The sequence below is a fragment of the Octopus bimaculoides genome, chromosome 3 (assembly GCF_046866305.1).
Source record: "Octopus bimaculoides isolate indiv1 chromosome 3, ASM4686630v1, whole genome shotgun sequence".
In the NCBI taxonomy this organism is placed as follows: domain Eukaryota; kingdom Metazoa; phylum Mollusca; class Cephalopoda; order Octopoda; family Octopodidae; genus Octopus; species Octopus bimaculoides.
In genome coordinates this window covers 125082576-125106104 of record NC_142930.1, presented here as the reverse complement: position 1 = coordinate 125106104, position 23529 = coordinate 125082576, and the positions used below count along the sequence as shown (strand labels likewise).

General features: G+C 33.4%; 1 protein-coding gene across 1 annotated transcript in view; it reads left to right on the top strand.

The window, feature by feature from the left end:
- Positions 1–23529, top strand: part of LOC106875361 (uncharacterized) — a 208057-nt gene that overhangs the window by 113007 nt on the left and 71521 nt on the right. Inside the window, exons 29-35 of the mRNA XM_089348409.1 lie at positions 595–895; positions 3746–3829; positions 4735–4823; positions 8235–8358; positions 9832–9964; positions 16644–16759; positions 21970–22128. Coding sequence (XP_089204535.1) covers positions 595–895; positions 3746–3829; positions 4735–4823; positions 8235–8358; positions 9832–9964; positions 16644–16759; positions 21970–22128 — 1006 coding nt within the window. The remainder of the gene's footprint in view (positions 1–594; positions 896–3745; positions 3830–4734; positions 4824–8234; positions 8359–9831; positions 9965–16643; positions 16760–21969; positions 22129–23529) is intronic.

The window sequence follows — 23529 nt, the reverse complement described above, 5'->3', positions numbered from 1 at the left end:
TCAGGAGGTTGCTGTGTCCTATCTATGGATAGTATCGGTGGCGCAGAGAGGGGAGGTTGGTATGCATGGGCGACTACTGGTCTTCTACAAATAACCTTGCGCGGACTTGTGCTTCGAAGTGTAACTTTCTAAGTGCAATCCCATGGTCATTCAAATTCGAAGGTGGTCTCTCTCTCTCTCTCTCTCTCTCTCTCTCTCTCTCTCTCTCTCTTTCACTCTCTCTCTCTCTTATATATATATATATATATATATATATATATATATATATATATATATATATATGCAAGAGGCTTCTTCCAGATCCCGACAACCAAATCCACTTAGAAGGCATTGGTCAGCCCCTGGCTATAGTACACCCTTGCCGAAGGTGACATTAGAAGCAAACTTCTTACCATACCGCCACTTTTAGAATGCTTATCGCTCGCCAAACCATTCGGGTGAAACAAAACATATCCTGTCGGGTTCACAGTCATTGATAAATATCTTGTCTCTTCGACTTCTTTGAATTCTTAATTCTAAAAAGCCTGGCGATGTACTTTTAAACCTATTACCTCTGTGTCTACTAATTTTTTTCTCTTATACTTTTCTTTGCAGAATTCCCCACTAATGTTAGATAATAAAACCTTGTGGACTGGCGGTCATGACAATGTCAACAGCTACTGGCCAGGAGCAATGGGTGTTGATGGAATGTGTGGGTGTGGAATTCTGAAATCTTGTGAAGAAGAAGAGGCTAACTGTAACTGTGATATATTAGACGGCAAAGAAAGAGAGGACTTCGGTATAATAACTGATAAAACCAACCTTCCAATACAGAGTTTATCATTCAACCCAAAACGAGCAGGCGGCAAAGCGATGTTCAGATTAGGTGGTTTGAAATGTTCACAGCATCAATTTGGTAAATAAAATTAAATTTCACATATACATACGCACATGCATATATATATATATATATATATATATATATATATATATATATATATATATATATATGTAAATGATAGGCTTGCCTCAATCCTTCAGGGGTAGTCTGAAGCATCCAAGCAACCAGGGGATGTTTAAGTCCGGAGGCACTCCTGGGAATCACCTGTGCGGGTACCGTCTTGGGTAGAGGGCATCCAGAAACAGGTAATTTATTGTTTAAACCGTAGTTTATAATTATATTTATGTGGAGAATGGAGCAACAAATACAAGAAGAAGCAATTCTGTTGGGCTAGTTAGCCGTTGTTTTATTATGTGGAAATTATGTAATGAGTCATTGTGGAGGTTGAGGTTATGTAATGAGTCATAGTGGATGTTATGTAATAGTCATTTACGCACGTTTCAATCTGGCCAATGGTTTGGCAGATCTCTTCAGAATGTTGAGGAGTATGTTAAGAGTTCATGGTGTGAGAGATGTAGGAGAAGTGATTAGTGGATATATTAATGTATATAGTAATTTTACCTTGTCCTTATTCTTAGTGCAAATTATGAAGAGTGCAGTTCGATTTTAAGTTATTTTTTTCAAAGCTACAAATTAAAAAACAGCATATTCGGCATATTTTGCTTTATGAGTTCAATAAAGGTAATAATGCAACGGAAAGTACCAGGAATATTAATGCAGTACTTGGGGATCGGACAATAAGCGTAAGCCAGTGTCAACGGTGATTCCAGAAATTCCCAGCCGGAAACTATAGCCTAGAAGATGAGCCTCATCCTGGAAGATATGTAGAGCTCGACGAAAACGTCCTGCAAACCCTGTTGGAAGAAAATCCCATCGTAACTATTGAAGAACTAGCACGAAAGCTTGTATTCGGTCATTCAAGCAGTCATTCAATTCAGCGCTAGAAGAAAAACGACCATAATTGGTTTCAAAGCGAAAGATGTTCTTCCATCAGGATAATGCTCAGCCACACACACAGCCTAGATGACATTCGAAAGGCTGGAGTTGTTTGAACGGGAAACGATGCCTCACCTACCATATTCGCCGGACATCTATTCCGCAGTTTTCAAAATCAATTGGACGGAAAAAATATGAATTCTGTAGACAAGGTCAGAACAGTATTGGAGGAGTATTTTTCGTCACGGACAAGTGAATTTTGGAAGAGGGGGCTTGCAAGTCTTCCAGATAGATGGAAGAGCATTGTAGAAAATGAAGGAGAGTATATTTTATATTTAAAAAGAAGTTTGTTTATCTTAATTTTGGAAAATAAGAGAAGTATAAAAAACCGCATTATTTATGTGATGACCCAGTATATACATACATACATATATAGATAGATAGATAGATAGATAGATAGATAGATAGATAGATAGATAAAATGAACAAAGTTTAGGTTACATAGAATATGTTTGTGACATATTTCAACCGCTAATTCACTGCAGTTCCCTTGAAGAAAATGTTCTCTTACGGTAAAAAGGTGTAAAAACACTATATCCGTTCAGTGACGCCATCTATCAAGATTCCCCAGACATCGAAGTTTCTAGCTCCTTAGCCTTAATCAATGGGAAATACCTAAGAGAAGCAACTCTGAACAGATCTTCTTTGGCTTTATTTATAGTACAGTCAACAACGCTGACTGATTTTATAGATCAGGTCGTGGAAATTACAGAAATATCAACACCAAGCAGTGTTTAGGTATAAGCAAAGTATAGGTTAGTTAAAATATGTTTGTGACATATTTCAACTGTTAAAAGACTAATTCACTGCAGTTACCGTAGAGAAATTTTTTCACTTATGGTTAAAACTCTACTTAACGTTAATATTTCGGTAATTTCCACAACCTGGCGGTCTATTCGCGGAAACAAGTCAATGCTGTTGACTGTATTTTAGATAATGCTATAACTTCATGAGATCTGTTCAAAGTTGCCTCTCTTAAGTATTTTCCACTGATAAAATGTAAGGAGCTTGAAACATCGATGTCTAGGAATCCTCATAGATGGCGACACTGAACAGATATGGTATTCTTACACCTTTTTACCGTAAGAGAAAATTTTCCCTACGGTAACTGAAGTAAATTTGCTTTTTAGCAGCTGAAATAAGCCACAAACATATTTTAACTAACCTAAACTTTGTTTATGCCTAAACCTTGCTGGGTGCTAATTCCCAGGCCGGACATTGTGAGTGTTTATTGAGCGAAAACACCTAAAAGCTCCACGAGGCTCCGGCAGGGGATGGTGGCGAACCCTGCTGTGCTCTTTTACCACAACTTTCTCTCACTCTTACTTCGTGTTTCTGTTGTGCCTGTAATTCAAAGACTCAGCCTTGTCACACTATGTCACGCTGAATATCCCCGAGAACTACGTTAAGGGTACACGTATCTGTGGAGTACTCAGCCACTTGCACGGTAATTTCACGAGCAGGCTGTTCCGTTGATCGGATCAACTGGAACTCTGGACGTCGTAAGCGACGGAGTGCCAACAACAACAGTATATATATATATAATAGTAAATGCGTTAGCAAATGGGGTAAAATGTAGTTAATGCATATCGCCTTTTGATTAGTAATTCTGTCGATTCTTATAGGTTGTTAGTGTAATTTTACCCATCCTTTCCAGAGTCCTGAGATGCTGGCATTGACTAAGGAATAAAGGAATAAGGATCTGTATAGATAACTAGACTCACCCAACACATTAAAAGTTCAGTCTTGCAAGGAAGTAATTTTAGGAACTAAAAACACGTATTAAACTCATATGTACCCTACATTTCCTGACTACATGTTTGTAAATCTCTAATTACATGAATAATTGTGTTTTGTATCTATTGACAGGAATAAGGCCATCCTGCAACGAGTACCGAAATACCGGGTCTGACAAATCCTATACATATTTAATTGATGTTGATGGTCACAAAGGTAATAAAACGAACACACAACGCTTTTTTTTTTCTGAGCCTGCTAGGTATGCATTTCAGACATACATTGGGCATGAATGGGTTGAATAGGTATTCAAAATCAATGAAAATATTCCCAGTAGAAAAATGTGTTCTTCGTTCTGGTTATGCCATTCATAGCCCAGCTTGGTGTTTTCACGCAATCATCGTCTATTAGAATTTCTCTTCTAAGACGACTGTTACCACAGCAAAGATATTTCCACATTTGAGTGTAAACAAATATATTAACTCTATACATAATTTATATACATAATTTTATTCATACTATCACTGCTTAGAGTGCTTTGATTAATTAATTAATTAATTAATTAATTACCTAATTAACTAATTCTAACTTAACAAACTTTTGCACGCGCCAGCAAATTTATTATTTGTTGTTTATAAGTAAGCACGTTAGTTCTTAGTTGATTAAGAGCTGATGAAGTGTAATGACACAGAAACACGTCGTACAATCCGACGACGTCAATCATAACCCAGCTTAGTGTATTTTTACACATATTGTGTATAGAAAGTATTTCTCTTTTGAAACAGATACCGCAGCGAAGTTCTATCTACATTTGAGTGCACAGGAACGAGTTAAATATAAATGTACACTGCTTATTTTGATCATCGCTAATTATTGTTCCTTTAATTAATTAATTAATCCCAGCTTGATAAATCTTTGCACACACCAGCTAATTTATTATTTACTGTTTATATATGAGAATAACAATATAAATGTAGACAGATTTATTTTAATCATCACTTCTTAATTTCTTTCATAAATATACTTCATATATTTTAAATTCCATGAATGAAAATAATTGACCTGCTAAGAACATTTAGTAATTTTCTCAAATTTGAAAATGTATCTTTTAATGTGTTTAGGTGCGTTGCAACCGTTTCCGGTCTATTGTCAGATGATCGTTCAACCCCCGTATGGATCGACAATTGTTCACCACCACCTGACTAATATAGTATGTTATTCCTTCATTATTAAACAAAACTACAGTAAATATTGTAAAACTGCGATAGATTGGCAGAATCGTTAGAGTGACAGTCAAAAAGCTTGATGTTATCACAGTTGCATATCTAAGTTGAAATTCCTCCGAAGTCCACTTTGTATTTCAACCTTCCTGGGTCGATGAAGTAAACAAGTTCAAACTGGGTCTTTCTCCAAATTAGGGCTGTGTACCAATCTTAGAAATAATTATCATAAAGTGAAGTGCAAAGGATTGAGTTAGTAAGGTACAAGACAACTAATCGAGAAGTTGGTGGTTCGCATCATCGCACCAATACTTTGTATCCAAGTAACATAGGCTACTTACCCCGTAGATAATGTATTAGCAATAATGCCACCAATATAAAACAACATGCTTCATTAGATCCCTGTACTGAGTCCAACGTAGGCTACAACATTCTTATAACTTTCCATAAGCCGTGACACCAGTATCTAGTCGAATTCATAGAACCCCATGAACTGAGCCTCTAAATGCAAGTCATGTTTACTTTTTGATTCGCTAAGCCTTCATTCAAGTGTTTCTCAGCAAATAGTTTTTGAAATATAATTTGGATTCCTTGAAAAGCTTCTCCTCCAAAATCTAGTGCAAAAGTCCCTAGACCTATATTTTTGATACTCCTGTAGCGGTAGTTAGATAGTTGAATGTTCTCCCTTGCAAGAAAGATTATAGAGTAACCTCCCTTTACTAAGTTTCTCGAAGCATCTGCGTCATGAGACATGATTCTTAGTTAGTCAAGAAGTTTAGCGTTTCTCTTGGAAGTTTCTAGAATGTCTAGGATTCCATTAATAAAAACAGCTTGCTAACCTAGCTCTTCGCTTCTTAGTTGATTAGACTTAAAGCCAGCCACGTCATTCCAATGCCCGTCTATTTCTCTGCACCACATGACTGAAAACCACCACTTAGCTGTTATTTCTACATTTTCTATCTCTGAACTTTCTTGCATAGATTAATTCATTCAACTAGATTCTAGATTTTGTTTATGTATCATCATCGACCAGTAAATAAAATATATATTTTATGTAGTAAATATACAGGTCCTGAATTTATTCTTCGTCTCTATATGAACTCTTGTAATAATATACACGCAGCCACATCAACACCTGGTACTGACTATATATAACCACTACACTGCTTCGTCATATCCGGCAGTGCCGGAGTATCCTGTGTAAAGAATATATCGTCAAATGGTTACGTATTATAGAACAGACATTAGTAATGTACTATTATTTGTTATTAACTTAATTCAAACTCCGCCGTGGTTTAACTTTGTCGTTCATCTTTCCAGAGTTGAGAGAATACCATCAAATACTGGGGTTGGATGATCGACCACATGAAAAATCAATTTCATTTAATTTAATGTTACATTTTTGATGAGAGGCATAAGCTCGGCTTTATCTAGCAACTAACTCGATTCTAGGCTAAGTTTTAGAGAGCCACACCTATATATCATTCTAAATCGAGAATCGGTCTGGTATGAAAATTAATTTTGGTTAATAAACATTGGTGAAAACCTTTGTCCATGGCAATAAGTGGATCGGAAAAACAAAAATCTTTTCACGTGGTTTCGATGCAAATCCGTTAGGTTTAGTTCGTTGATATTACTTCAAAATTCCAGTGTTTTTACAGACTTCGTATATCCTTGTAATTTTTCATGCGTACCTCTGAAGAAACGAGTACCCAGGTTTAAAAATCCATTTCCTAACTGCTCTATTGATACAATTTTCTTAAATTGCATTTGCAACTCTTTTTCTTTCCATTATACTTCTACTCGTATGTAAAAACTTATTTTCCTATACACACACACACACATACACACGTACATACATATATATACATATAGAGAGTGTGAGAGAGAGATAGTGTGTGTGTGTGAGAGAGAGAGTGTGTGTGTGAGAGAGTGAGTGAGAGAGAGAGAGACTTTATTTGTGGATTAAGGAGGCAACCAACGGTTTTATGTAAAGAGATCTTCACAATTGTTCAAGCGTGCCTCATACGAGTGTTAGTACTCGTCTCCATTTTGAATATAGATAGATAGATAGATAGACAGACAGATAAAAAAGAGGAAAGAATATACCATAACTATATATAGTTATAGTATATTCTGTTAATAATGTAGTAGAATACAGTATAAAGCTCGTCCATCTTCAGATTTAACCTTGTTATCCAGGAGTAGTATTATACGTACTTCCAAGTTTGAGTTTGGGTATCTGTCGTGTGTGAATAGATAATTGAAAAAATTGGAGATTTATTATTTTACTCACTACACTTGTTTCCACGTAACTTAGTTCTCCAGGTGTGAAGATACTTGATTATGTAATTGTTTCCTTGCATTATGAGATCTAGTTGTGTTTCCTCAGGCGATTTGTAAATATTCTCTGTAAGTTCAAAATCCTCAGCTTCAAGAACATCATTTGTCATGACCTGAGTTTAATAGTAATCACCGAGATTATCAGGGTGTGTCGTTGTTGAAGGGACATTGGCAAACTGCTTTAAATGTGTAGATGTAGTGGGATGGTGATTCTGCTACTGTTAAAGTGGTTGCCATTTTAAAGAGATTTGTAATTTCTTTCTTTCTACTGTTAATTTGTTCTTCGTGGTTGGTAACACATGTAATTGTCCTTAGCTGACCTTTAAGATTCAATGCTCGGACACATACACGCGCACATGGACACACACACATACACATTCACACATATATATATATATAGTTATATATATATATATATATATATATATATATATATATATATATATATATATATATGCACATTCATATATACATACATATATACCTCCGCCTACACAACTCGATATTAAATAAGTCATCCGACGTTGAGTACTCTTGCAAACAGATTTTACTCAACACTTATGCATTTACGATTCTGGATAGAGTTGAAAACCCGCTCCCATACCAATTGAACCTTTTTCTGAAAAATAACCCCCCCCCCCCTCCTCTTACTCTCTTCTTATCGAGCCATCAGTAAGCCTTATCTTATCATGCATTGTATGTTCTCCTATAACCACTCAGAAACACTTCCACTCCCAGGCCTTTTGCATACAGCTCTATAAAAACACTCAGTAAGCAATTCCCATCAGAAAAACACAGGACATGTGAGCCGTTTTGGAAATTTAGTTTCCCTGGTGAAGGAGGTGGTGTCCATATGGCTGGACAACCGACTCCCAAGAAACGGCCATTGGATTATTAAATGGATTAGTAACACCCAAACTTTTATCTTATAGACTCTTAACTCTTTTTATGGCTAACTGCATTTTATAATCTGTAAGTCTATATATATATATATATATATATATATATATATATATAATTCATATATATATAATTTATATTTCAATCGTGTGTTTCAGACTTCTACAGTTGAATTCACTTACATTTACGCCTCTTACATTCAAGTGACAAAACTAATCTCGAACTCAGCCTACTGTTCCCAATCATTTAGATATCACTGTTCTGAAGCCCCATTACATTCAAGTAAGTTTCTTTTCTTTCACCCATTTGAGATTACATATTTATCTACAGGAGAGTTTGTCTCCGTAGAGTTAGTTGGAAAAATTGATAGGGTGTCGTGTTATCGATTAAAGTGAGTCTATTCTGTAGCCATAACCAAATTCAACATCTTTATTTGAGGGACCCTCTATGTGGTCATTTTATCTACATGAAATAGCAGCCAAATCTGACAACATACACTCCACATTTTTAAATAATGTTGTCTTAGGTACAAAAACAAGACATAATGGTCACAGACAGACTACTTCCAATTAAATATCTGCGCTATCGTTTGAGGTTAAACAACAATGATTCTCACCAACCCAATTGACGAGTTATAAATAATTTAATAGTTCGGATATCTTAACTTACCATCTGGTCTTCAATTACGTTTAACGTCGTTCACTCCCTTGGAATGAATTCAGACCAAATTCGTTCCTTCTGAAAGCAGCGAGAGAAGTAATCCATTGAGTCGAGAGAATTTAAAGAAAAGTCATTCCTGTACTGTCACTGCATAGAAATATATTTATATCTATCAATGTGTGTCATTGTATAAATATATATACATATATATATATATATATATATATATATATATATATATATATATATATATATATATATTTATATATATATAATAAAGTAAAGTTGTGGAATACCGTACGAGTAGAAATATATATGAAAGAAGGTTTGAAAATGCACTTATTTTTTAAAAATATTTATTTACTTAACCGGTTTCACTTTTTTAGAAAAAGATTATCAAAAGTCTTTGAGAATAATAAAAAATGTTAAAAAACAGTTCGAGAAATAAAATGCATATATACATTCTTTGATGATAAAATATATTTAAAGTATAAAGCTTTGTATGAACTTTGTATTGTTACATACTGATTATCACACATTCTCTGATATTAAAATGAAAATGTTAAAAACAGTGTATGAAAATACACACACACACACACACACACACACATATATATATATATATATATATATATATATATATATATATATATATATATGTATGTATGTATGCATGTATATATGTATATATATATATTTACACACTGACACACATTGATATATATATATTTACAGATGCATATATATATATATGTATATATATATATTTACACACTGACACACATTGATATATATATATTTACAGATGCATATATATATATATATATATATATATATATATATATATATATACACATACAGGGTTGGACAGAGAGGACGAACACTTTTGAAAAATTCACAAATTCATTAATTTTAGCTGCAAACACATTTTATTGACATCAATGTGTTTGTATTGAATTAACATTTGTCAAGATTAAGTGTCGAAAGCAACATGCATCATTTTGTAGTTTAATGACAACTATGGCTATGTTTTGTTTGTTTGTTTGTTTTTATAATTGACCGAACAGTAATTGAATGTTAATTGTTTTGATGTAGCGAATTTCGATAACAAGATTTATGGCCCAAACAATACCATGGATGATCTAACTTGTGATTGTCATTCAGATGAAAGTTGCTTAAATAATGAAAAATGCAACTGCGATGCAAACCTTGCCAGCGAAACTGACATGTAAGTAACATATTTCTTATGAAGTCTTATTTTGTCAAACTGTCATTTACATAATTCCTTTAATAGAAGACAGACGACACTACATGCTACCGGTGTTTTAAATACGAATTAACTAAAGAAATATAGGTTTTGAGGAAACAATTGTTCGGCAGATTTGGACTATTTAATACATTTGACTATTTGGACTATTTAATACATTTAATACATTTAATACATTTAATCATTGGATGAACAAATAGCAAAACTCCGAATTAAACAAAATTTTATATTTTTTTGTTAAGGTTATTTCTACAGATATCTAAGTTCTATAACTCTAAGTTCTATCACTTAGAGCCAGCACCGATTTTTGCTACAACGTTTCGTATCAACATGTCAGATGTAAACAGACAATGTGATCGAAGACAGAAGTGAGATCTACTTTTATCATTATTATGTATTGCCGTATATCAATAGACTATAAGAAATTTTAAAAGTTAGTATATTTTCTGAAATAATTTGCACCGACGGTGGCACGTAATGTCAAAACTGGTCCCTATGAATGTAGAGGGATTAAATACTATAACTAAAATTGAATTAAACATTAAAAACAAAATTACGAAAATATGTAGTAAAGATTGTTTGCCAACATAACATGGCTGTCCTGGTTTAGGACGAATGTTGCTGTAATTTAGCCCCAGGAGACATCGTCTCCAGCTGGCTATACGACACGATCTGTGTCCTGGGGCTAAATTACAGCAACATTCGTCCTAAACCAGGACTGATATGTTGTTGGCAAACAATCTTTTCTACAAAGTATTGTTGCTGAATATCTCTCGTTGTGAGATTTAAAAATAGTAATTTACGAAAAATATGTTGCTGATTTTTTTCATTTCACAAAAGATAAGAAAATTAGTTTTCCTGGAAGAAGCCTTTCCTTTATTAAGAAAAATCAGACAACCTGGAGGAGATAGTCTCAAGGGCTGAACACAAAAGACTATTTTGTTGATCCCAGTACCTTTTTAAACACACACACACACACACAGACATACACACATACATATACACTTACAAATGACTGAAACAAGTAAAAGAGTAGAAGAGTATATTTTTATCCATTGTTTTATCCATTTCTTGTCTGTTATAAGTGTGACTGAGTCATAGAGCTTGAAAATTCTTTAAAACACATTGAATAAAAAATGACACGCAATCTCGAAACAACTGTCATTTACAAATACTCTTTCATTTCTCCCTCGAGCTCTTGGACGCTTAAGACACGTCACCATGTTTCCATGGGGTGGACTGGAGCAATATGAAGTGCAGTGCTTTGCTCAAAAGTACAATATGCCGCCCAGTTTTATAACCGAAACCAAGATCTTGCGATCGCGAGTGTAACATCCTAACCCCTAAATACACGGGGAATAAATACTGACGATAAATATTAATTAAATATCAAAAAAAAAAATCAGAGTAACAAATATATTGTAACTTTTCTAAAGAAAATTATTTCACTGATGAAAAGAGAAAACATTTCCACCAGGCTTCCAGCCAACAGAAAATAAGTTTAAAATCTATCTATACACACACATTCATTACATACATACATACATACATACATACATACGTATATATCTATCTATCTAGAACGAACACGACACAATGAAGTAGAGAAATTTGAAAAGACAACACGAAACCGGTTATTTCTCAAAATACAATGTTTATATACCAAAAAGATTTTATAACATTTTTCTAACATTTTTCTAACATTTTTCTGACATAATTTAAACATATACTTTAACCTTGTAACACAAGCCTTCTGTAGTTTTTTCACTCTTATTATCTTATATATATATATATATATATATATATATATGCGAGTAAAAATAAATACAAAAAAGGGGTTTTTTGTATGATTGTGTATAGAGGAATATATTATTTTGTTTAAAAGAGTTCCAACACTGTCTGTTTTTTATGTTTTATTTATATTCCTGCAGAACCAATGTGGGATATGGAATATACAATATATAATATAATATACAATATATAATATAAAATATAAAATAAAATAAAATAAAAATGGATGGCACCATGAAATAAAGTATTGAATGTAGATGAAATATTGAGTGTTCAATATAAAGGATCAAATATATAAATATATAAATATATAAAGGCGACTCGAGTTTCAGGGTTATTTCCCTTCGTCATGGCCGGTATGACAGACTTTAACAGACTGTAATAAGGTGGCTGGTTTTCTGTCTTTTAAACAAAATAATATATATATATATATATATATATATATATATATATTTATATTTCTAAATCTCTAAAGGAGACTACAGCAGCAGTACTGGATATTAATAGTTATTGCCAAGCTAACCTGGCAGTCCAGAAAAATAGGACGAATGCTGCTGTTGATTAGTTCCAAGAGGCCATCACCTCTAGCTAGCTATGACACACGAACCTGTGTCCATTATAACCTTCGAAGGTTACAATGGACACAGGTTCGTGTGTCACATAGTTAGCTAGAGGCGATAGCCTCTTGGAGCTAATCAACGGCAGCATTCGTCCTATTTTTCTGGACTGCCAAATTAGCTTGGCAATAACTATTAATATATATATATATATATATATATATATATATATATATATATATATATATATATATATATATATATATATATATATATATATATATATATATATATATATTATTCAAAGAAATTCCAACTTTGATTTTCATGTTTTATTTACAATCTTATAATAATATAAGATAATATAATATAATATAATGAAATGATAGAATATTAAAATATCCATTCTCACTGAACTTGTATTTTCATGCATTAAAATATGCAAACTTCAGGTTCATGTAGTAGTAGTAACAGTTATGTTTTACGATTTACAAATGTTGTTATAAGATTGTAAATAAAATGTTGGAATTTCTTTGAGTAATATATTCTTCTATACACAATCATACACATCCGTGTATATGTATATATATATATATATATATATATATATATATGAGAAATGTTGAGTTCTGTCTCATCCTTTTACTTTGCGGGGTGGGGGGCTAATAAAGATTTCTAATAAAGATTCTTCATATTAGATTGGTAGCTTACTATTGTACTTTTTTTATATGAAAATGTTACAAGTATAAGGTGTGTTACGAGCATTTATAGAACATGCATCCTATATAAACTCAACAGACAAAGATGGAGAAGAGAAGATTTTAAAAGTTTTACAAAATGTTAATCCACGCATACGATCGTTTCGAATGGCAACTTGTAAGAAACATGGAAAAAATTAAATTAATGATAATTATAATTAAATTATAATAATAAAATATTACCATTCACCTCAGTGCAAAAAGAATACATCAAATGGAAAGTATAAGAATATTATATATATATATATATATATATATATATATATATATATATATATATATATATATATATATATATATGTGTGTGTGTGTGTGTATATATGCATATGCATATATATCCGCCACTTCAGCCAGGTCAACACTACCTAAGCATGTTATTTTATGTCATCTTTCATAATCATATGAATTTCAGAATGAGTTATGTGACACTGACTTCATACAGTCTTCTGTAGCAATATAATATTCTTATATATATATATATATATATATATATATATATATATATATATATATATATATATATATATAATTTAGAGAAAAAACAACTATTAACAAATTCAACAATGAAAAACAAATATACCACAAAAACCCTATTCCAAAAATCAACAAATTACACAATCAATAAATAGCAAATAATATTAAAAGACTACGCGCGTTTAGTCGCTATATTTGAAATAAATTCGATTCGATCTAAAATTATAATCACCCGTGAGGCCCAAAATAAATCATAAGAATAATAATAATAATAAATCAATGTACGTATCTAATCTTCTAATGAAATATCAAATAAATATAGAATAATAATTGTTTTAACAATAAATAATCGAAAAATATTTAACAACATTACTTAAAATAAAAACATATCTTATCGAAGAATTTCTGTTAAGCTAAAATTTCACATGTAATACGAAGAACTTAGCGTTTAAAAGAAACATGTCGCGTGAAAATATGGCGTAAATATAAAATTATAGAATATATAGATAGAATGTGTTTTTAAACTGTTAAAATGACAAAATGTATTTTAGCTGTGAGAATAAGAAAAAATTAACTGTAGTATATCTTTTACTGGAAAATTATAAAGTCTAAATAAATTAAAATACGTATATACATATAAGTTAAGCTAAATTTTTATAATTAATCTATTTTCATTAATTAATTTATTTATTTAAAAAAAATCTTCTTAGTTTAATCTTATTCTAAATATGTAATATACCCAATATAATCTCGTACTAATATACACATTCAACTACTTCAAATTATACCTACAACAATTAGTATCATCAAATCGGGTTTATATATATATACACACAAATTAGGTAAACTTATATATATATATATATATATATATATCAACTTTAAATAGAGCTCAAAATTGATCCGTTGAAAATACTTTATTGCAACAACAATAACAATAATAATAACAAATAAATAGACCTATGTACAGTTCGATAGAACATCCAGAATGATTAATACATATCATAAAATATTATAAAATATAGGATACTCCATCTCCTCAGGGTCCCATTATTATTGCTATCATCACCATCATTATTATTAGCAATACACATCCAAAAAAAACAGAAACCATTCAAATCTAATTTTCATAGTTGACCCATGAAAAAATACAAAACAGGATGAAAAAGTAATAGATGGCACACAACGTTCCATCCCAAATGTGCAATGAACGAGCAAACGGTAAATTTCCTCAAATCTAAACCTAAAAATGTTATATTATAATTTCATTTACTGTTCAATTTAGAACGCTATAAAATCCGTTAGAGTAATAAACATCAAAATAAATATCAAATTTAATAAATAAAGAAAGAAAGAAATAAAGAAAGAAAGAATGCAAGAAAGAAAGAAAGAATTGATATAGGATTAAATTTTATTTTAATTGTGTATATTGGTATATACTAGAGTTTTTTAGAGTGAATTTATTAAGAACATTATCATCATTATTATTATTATTGTTATTATCATTTAAGTGTGTTTTTGTTTTACTCTAGTTTGAATGTTATAATTTTTAAAAATTGTTTTCTACGGCATGATTTCTTTCTTTCTTTTTTTTCTTTCTTACATTATCTATTTATTTATTTATTTATGTATTAAATTTGATATTTATTTTGATGATTATTACTCTAACGGATTTTATAGCGTTCTAAATTGAACAGTAAATGAAATTATAATATAAAATTTTTAGGTTTAGATTTGAGGAAATTTACCGTTTGCTCGTTCATTGCACATTTGGGATGGAAAGTTGTGTGCCATCTATTACTTTTTCATCCTGTTTTGTATATTTTCATGGGTCAACTATGAAAATTAGATTTGAATGTTTTCTGGGGTTTTTTTATGTGTATTGCTAATAATAATGATGGTGATAATAATGGGACCCTGAGGAGATGGAGTATCCTATATTTTATAATATTTTATAATATTTTATGATATGTATTAATCATTCTGGATGTTCTATCGAAATGTACATAGGTCTATTTATTTGTTATTATTATTGTTATTATTGTTATTGTTGTTGCAATAAAGTATTTTCAACGGATCAATTTTGAGCTCTATTTAAAGTTGATATATATTCAAAAACTCAACTGTGAGTTTTTTGCTAAGATTGTTAACAGATACTATATTTTTTACCAAATTTTTTGGTTAAAAAAATATATATATATATATATATATATATATATATATATATATATATATATATATATATATGTATCTCTATCTGTATCTGTCCAGAGCACTTACTCAGCATTACCTGACACCTTTGGATCTTCTTGACACCATTACCTCTCATAACCTCAATTTCGCGTTATTATAAGCACTTATATCAGGTAACGCTTCAGTAGTGGATAAACAATTCCTTGGCATTTCTCTTAAGGATACACCTCTTCCTTCAGAAGAGACTTTCCTCTTACTCCTCCTTACCAAAACTAAGGACCTCATCCGAAGAATCAGATGGAAGGCTTTCTTCCACGACAATCAGAAATACAGAAATGACAACAATACCACATTCCTCCAATTCACTCTCTATTTCATATCTTATCTAGAATAACTACTGCTTAACCATTTTCTCACACCATCTCCAATGAAGGGCTATATAAAATATCCCGGAAACAGCTGTAAGACCTTCTATTTATAAATGTTCTGAAATCTTTCACAGCCTTGGATTTTTATCGCATTCTGTTAATTTTTATACATATATATATATATGTGTGTGTTTGTGTGTGTGTGTGTGTGTGTGTGTGTGTGTGTGTGTACATATATATATATATATGTATATATATATATATATAGATAGATAGATAGATAAATAGATAGATAGATAGATAGATAGATAGATAGATATATCGCCATGATAGATCGCTAACCACTAAACCTTTTTTCTATTTTCTCTCCCTGTTTATTTCTGTGTTCCTTACTGTCGAAGAGCGTAGGCTAGAAACGTATATATCAGTAACAATCTTGCTCATTTGTTTTAAGAACAGAACCGAATGTTAGATAACAGATCAATTTCTATTTCAATAGATCAGATTATGTAACAATTTCAACTAAATCACAGCTTCCTATTACCAAGATAGAAATGAAGAAACTAAGCACGGGAAAGTATGCCGAGTTTGTGGTAGAACCTCTTATCTGCCTGAGTAAGTACATTCTTGAGGTATTTCTGTTCCTTTTTTGTTGTTTTCTTTGTGCTTTTTTTTTAGGGTGACAGGTTGCGTAAACTCAATTGCATACTATTATTATTGTTGTTGTTGTAGTTGTTGTTATTGTTATAATTTTTTTATAAGCATCATCATCATCATTATCATTATTATTATCATCATCATCATGTGTGTGCGACATGGTGATCTTATTTCAAGATAAACAGCTCAGGAGCTTACATATGGGGCCCAGTCAGAATTTTCTTCAGGTGGAGTAGTCCATCCCACTCAAAATGTCCCTGAATAAGGGTTGTTCAAGTATGTTGAACGAAACACCTGTTTCCAGAGGTGAATTATCCCAACCCCAAAGAATTCCTCTCAACATATGGTTATGATGCTCTCCCAAAACGTCTGCTCATGATCGGAGATGCACATATCGTCAGCCACCAAGGGACATGCTCAACTGGTTAAGGTCAAACAACTGACAAACAAATCTGTGGTATTAAGCAGAATATTTGCTGTAGCCCATCTTTTATACCAAGACAAAACAATGTACATGATGACACTCCCAATCAGTTAAGATGAGAAGCCATGAGAGCCACTGCCTGGTACTGCATCAGGGCATAATCATTATTATTATCATCTATTATGAAAGACTCTCGGATAGTTCTTATTTACCGGTTATTCTTTACCTGAAATTATGCAACAACAAATCACCAAGGGTTTCAAGTAGTGCCTTCTGTGGCGCAAAGAGACAACACTCTCCTTAGAATACAATCCGTACACATTGAATGAAACCAGTAAAATAATAAACGATTACACTGCAAAGAGAAATCCCTTCACGGAGAGGTTTTCAAGGAAATATTGGACGCTTATTATTATTATTAGTATTATTATTATTATTATTATTATTATTATTATTATTATTATTATTATTATTGACTTTGCACGGCTTCAAACGCTGGAGATGTATTACAGTGTCAGCTGTTCACTACCAGTGAACTAAGGTAAAACCTCTTATTTTTCGAGCACCTTCCGGAGTATTCGAGTGGTTCCAAGCAGTGCTGTTTTCTGCAAGTGCTCCACCATTATTGCAGTCCCTATTTGTTCTACGTACTTCTCGAGATTTTTGCTCACTGTTCTCATTGCTCCGACAATTATTGGTACTACTGCTACCTTTTTCATCGACCACAACTGCTTAACTTCCCAAGCTAACCTGTCATATCTCTCAACTTTTCTTTCTTCCTTATCGCATATCATGTTGTCAGCTGGGCACGCTATATCTATGATCCAGCATAGTTTGTTTTCTTTCTCAATTACGACTAAATCCGACTTCCTATTCTCTATCTCATGGTCGCACTGAATCATAAAATCCCATAGGATTTTGCATTTCTATTTTCAATTATGCCTTCAGATTTGTGGTCGTACCAATTTTTTGCTCTGTCAAGCCCATACTTGTTGCAGAGTTTCCAAGATGTCGCGGCGTCTCTTATATTCCTTCTGGGCTAGTGGCGTACATTGTCTCGTAATATGCCATACGGTTTCACCGTTTTGTCCACAGATTCTGCACTTATCACTTTTTGCTGTGTTATCAATTCTGTATTTTATGTAGTTTGTTCTTAGTGCCTGCTCTTGGGCAGCATAGATTAGAGCCTCTGTTTCCGGTTTTAAATCACTTTTAGTCATCTACAACCATCTTTTTTCTCTGTCTGTCTTCAACATCCCTATGAAATTGCCCATGCATTGTTTTCTTTACCCACCTATTTTCAGCTTCATTCGTTTTCAATTTCTTGTAGAATGCTTTATCTTTGCAATCTTTCATTCTACGCAAGCCTGACCTTCCTACTTCTAACAATAGCGGTGCTGTGGCATTTTTTACATACCATGCTATGTTGCTTTCTTCTACTTTAATGTTGTGTTCGCATCCAATAAGTCCTCTTCCCCCTCTTTTTCTTGGTATATAGAATCTGTCTGTGTCACTTTTTGGGTGGAGTGACCATTATATAGTTAGCAACTTCCTTGTCTATCTGCCTAAGCTGTTTAGTTTGTCTACTGTCCATGTGAGTACCCCTGCTCCATATCTAAGGAGTGACACCGCCCAGGTGTTGATAGCTTCGATCATATTATTATGATAATGATAATAATAATAATTATGAAAGGAAACGATTGGAGCCTTCTCCTCCTGATGAGCTTATTAATGAAACATCTAGTGATAGTGTCGCAATAAAAGCACAGGTAATTGCGCAACCTGATAATCGCTACCTCATATGAGTGACAATGAAAAAACAAAGTATTGTGAATAACGGTGGTAATGAAACTGAAGCCCTTCATGGTGACAGTGTTGCACCCAGGAGGCTCAGAGATACTGGTCCAACTCCAGCCTGTCGTTATCCAACAATGGACCAGCACACACGGCGTAGAAGGAGCAAGCAAATTAATGCTGTGGTCATGGAGTGTTACTACCTGAGCAGCCCGGTAGATGAAAATGGTGCTCAAATTAGGGGTTACCGACAACGTATGTAAGATTATTGGAAAGAAAAGAGATTCTTTCAACTCACGAAACAGAGACTATGTGATCAAGCTAGTGCAATAAGGAAAATTTGTTGGTTCACAGAAGCAGAGCGCGAAGCTATCAAAAGACGGGTCATGAAAAGTAGCAGTAGAGATAACAATGAAAATACAGCTCTTACTAATAAGAGTAATCCCATAGCACAGGAAAGGAGCAGTGGTAGTTTACTTGAGAGACATATAGATGATCTAAAAGAAGACAATAGAACTAATAGTGATATGACAGATGAACAACAGGCAATCTACGACAGAGTAAATACCAAGACTATAGGAGTACGATAGCGACATTATTTGCAACCTTAAAAAGGTTGATCGATGGAAATTGAACCAAGAAACGAAAAATGTCAATGACATTCTCAAATACATCAGAACAAACAACATCACAGAAACAAATAATTTGATCAAGGCAGCAAGTATTGTTGTAGCAGAAAACGTGGGTGTCGATGTCAATAAAATGAAACATAATGGGAGTGACAAAAGAAAAGATCTATGGTGGAAAAAAAGAATCCAGGCAGGGTTAGACATGCTCTCGAAGGACATCTCTGTGTTAGACCGAAAAGAGAAAGGGGAGCTTAAAAGCGAACAAAAATACAGGGCGCTGAAAAGGAATTATGATATTGAAAGAAAGGGCCTGAAAGTAGTAGTGTAGGAACTGAAACAGCGCCTAGTTGCAAAGAAAGCAAAGATGGTAAGATACGACAAAAGAATGATGGGTTACCACAAGAATAGGTTATTCAGAGTAGATCTGAAGAGATTCTGTAAAGAAATAAATGGAGAGTGTACAGATGAAAAGTTGATACCAGATAACATCGAAAGTCAAAGATTTTGGAGTGACATCTGGAGCAAAAACAAAGAGCACAAGAAGGATGCTGAATGGTTACAAGAACTGAAACAAACAGTAGCCTGTCCAAAACAGACAGAACTAGTCATTTCAGTTAGGGAAGTGAAGGAAATCAGCAAAAAAATGAGCAATTGGAAGGCCCCGGGACCAGATGGAGTTCAAGACTACTGGATCAAAAGATTTGGGGAATGTCATGCACGAATAGCTGCGCAACTCAACACCTTGTTAAATGCCGACCAAGGAACATCAGAGTGGTTGACATTGGGTAGGACAGTGCTGTGCCTGAAAAACATCGGAAAAGGCAATACGGTAGACAATTACAAGCCGATATCCTGTTTGCTACTTATGTGGAAGTTATTGACTGGAATACTCGCAGAGTCAATGTACGAACATCTGGACAAAAATGGAGTCCTGCCACATGAGCAGAAGGGTTGCAAGCGTAAGTGCAGAGGTTACAAGGATCAACTCCTGAGACACAAAACTGTACTTAGAGACTGCAAGAGGACGAAAAGTAACTTATCCATGTCATGGATCGATTATCGTAAGGCGTATGATATGATCCCACATTCTTGGATTATGGAGTGTATGAACCTATTTGTTTGCTTGTCCGTGGACAAGATATCTCAAGAACCATTGGATGGATTCTGATGAAGCTTTCAGGGATATTTGGCCTCGTAACTGGCATGGACTGTGGTGATAACCACTCAGCTATAGAAGAAATATAACTACAACCTAGCTGCCCAACCGAAGTGGAGGCACGTGGCTTAGTGGTTAGGGTGTTGGACCCATAATCGTAAGATTGTGGTTTCGATTCCTGAACCGAGCAACGCGTTATGTTCTTGAGCAAGACACTTCATTTCATGTTGCTCCAGTCCACTCAAATGGCAAAAATGAGTAATCATGCAATGGACCAGCGTCCCGTCCAGGGAATATCTACGCCAATGAAACCGGGAAATCGGCCTTCATGAGCCTGGCATGGTTCGAGAAGAAAACATTTTGTTTTTGTTTTTTGCCCAGCTGAAGCCTTCTTGTAAAATAACTTAAAAAACTTAATAATCTACACTAAGAAAAATGTCTCGGTGCAACGTATCAGGTACTGATAAAGACTGAAAGAATTAAAACTCTTCTCCCTGGAACGAAGGCGGGAGAGATATGCAGTGAAATACATCTGGAAAATCCTGGAAGGCCTTGTACCAAACTTTGGCATTGAAAGTTACTCAAACTGCCGAGCGGGGCGCCGCTGCATAGTGCCAAAGATCCCACAATCGCCATCAAAATACAGGATCAGATACTGCAACAGCTTGGACTTCAGGGGCCCACAGCTCTTCATTATTCTTCCAAAATGCCTGAGAGACCTGCATGGTATGGATGTGTCTTTAAGGACAAAACTGGATCTCTTCGTGTTCTAGATGAGGTTCCAGACGAGTATACCTCACAGCAAGAAACACAGATGAGGGCAGCGGCATCCAACTCCCTCATTGACCAAATGCTACATATTAGAGGAGGTTTCAAGTAATGGTGGAACTCAGTCAACGGTGGTGCCCCAGCTTGACCGCAGCTTTGAAGCTGAGACATTTTTAAATAGTGAAATAGTTATCTATAATTTTCTGTCTAAAAATGGAATATGCTATTAGGTTTGCTTGCTTTATGTATCATTGGTAGATGTGTTATAGAATATGAGTAGCGTGAGATGCTAGTGTCGCATGACTAAGGCCAATGAAATAAAGCCAAAGATACACATGAACTATTTCATTAAATAATCTTCATTTTGTTTTGTTTGTTTCTTTACAATATTTTACAGATATTTTGAGAAGCTGCTATGATATCATGACTAAATTTGACATTTATGGCAATAACCCGTTGGTCAGACAATATTACACGATCGATCCAGATGGCTACGGCAATCACCCACCATTTATGGTTTACTGCAATTATATTGTGACGGAAATACCGATCTATGGTATGTATGTATATATATATATAGAAAAGAATAATAATAAATGGAGCAAAACGCATATAATCAATAAGTTCCTTTAATTCCTACACATGTTTCAAAAATTATATGCACTCTACTCCAAAGGAATAAGATATGCTGGTTATACATATAATTTTATCTTCAGGGAACCATTTTACAAATGCAAGACTTGTGCTGAATGCTTGCATTTGTAAAATGGTTCCCTGAAGATAAAATTATATGTATAACCAGCATCTCTTATTCCTTTGGAGTAGAGTGCATATAATTTTTGAAACATGTGTAGGAATTAAAAGAACTTATTCATTATATGCGTTTTGCTCCATTTATTATTATTCTTTATATCAACTCAAAATACATCACTTTAACATGGAATTTCTACCCCTTATCCAGGTATAATATCCCAGTTTCTGAGTGATTTTTGCTATCCCGGTATCTATTAACATATTTGCATTATCGAAGTTTTTCAACCAAGATAATATTAATATATGCATAAATAAATATATATATATATATATATATATATATATATATATATATATATATATATATATACATACATACATACATCAATGCAAACAATCTTTCATGTATGCGTACCCACATGCGTACCTGCATACGTACAGTCATACATACATACATAAAGGAGTACTGGTGGAGTGTCCCAGTGAAGACCTCAATAAAATGATAGAGAAGAGAAATTGTGCACGGCTTCCCAACGGATGTTAACATAAAGCTGAAGATCAGTGAAAAAGAAAACACATGCTGATCTATTGAGAAATCTGCAATTACTATATCCAGAATACAAGTTCAGGTTTATACCTGTAATTATTGAGACCCTGATATATGAAACACATTGCCTAAATACCAATCTTGAGTAATTAGGCTTCTCAATCCAGAAAGGAGAAAGCTTATTCGAAGACTACAGACCCAATCAATCACTGGAAATGTAAAAATCTGTAAAACTTTCCAGAAGTTCATCATTTAAATATATATGAACATGTCTAGATATGCAAGTATATGCATGGGAATACATACATAAAACAAACATACATATATACATACATACAAACAAAAATACCGTTGTTGATGTTGGAATTCCAATTAAGGAGCCTTGGATCTGGGTTACAAGCCTCTCTTTCTCTATTGGCAAGAACTCTTGAAATAAAACCGAATAATGACATACATACATATATACATACAGACAGGCAGACAGACAGATAGACCGACAGAAAGATATACAAATAGACATACATACATGCATGCATACAAGCATTCATTTATATTTGCATACATACATGCATACATACATTTATAGGTTCACACATTCATAGATGTATACATACATGCGTGCATACACGCATTTATATATGCATACATAGACGCATG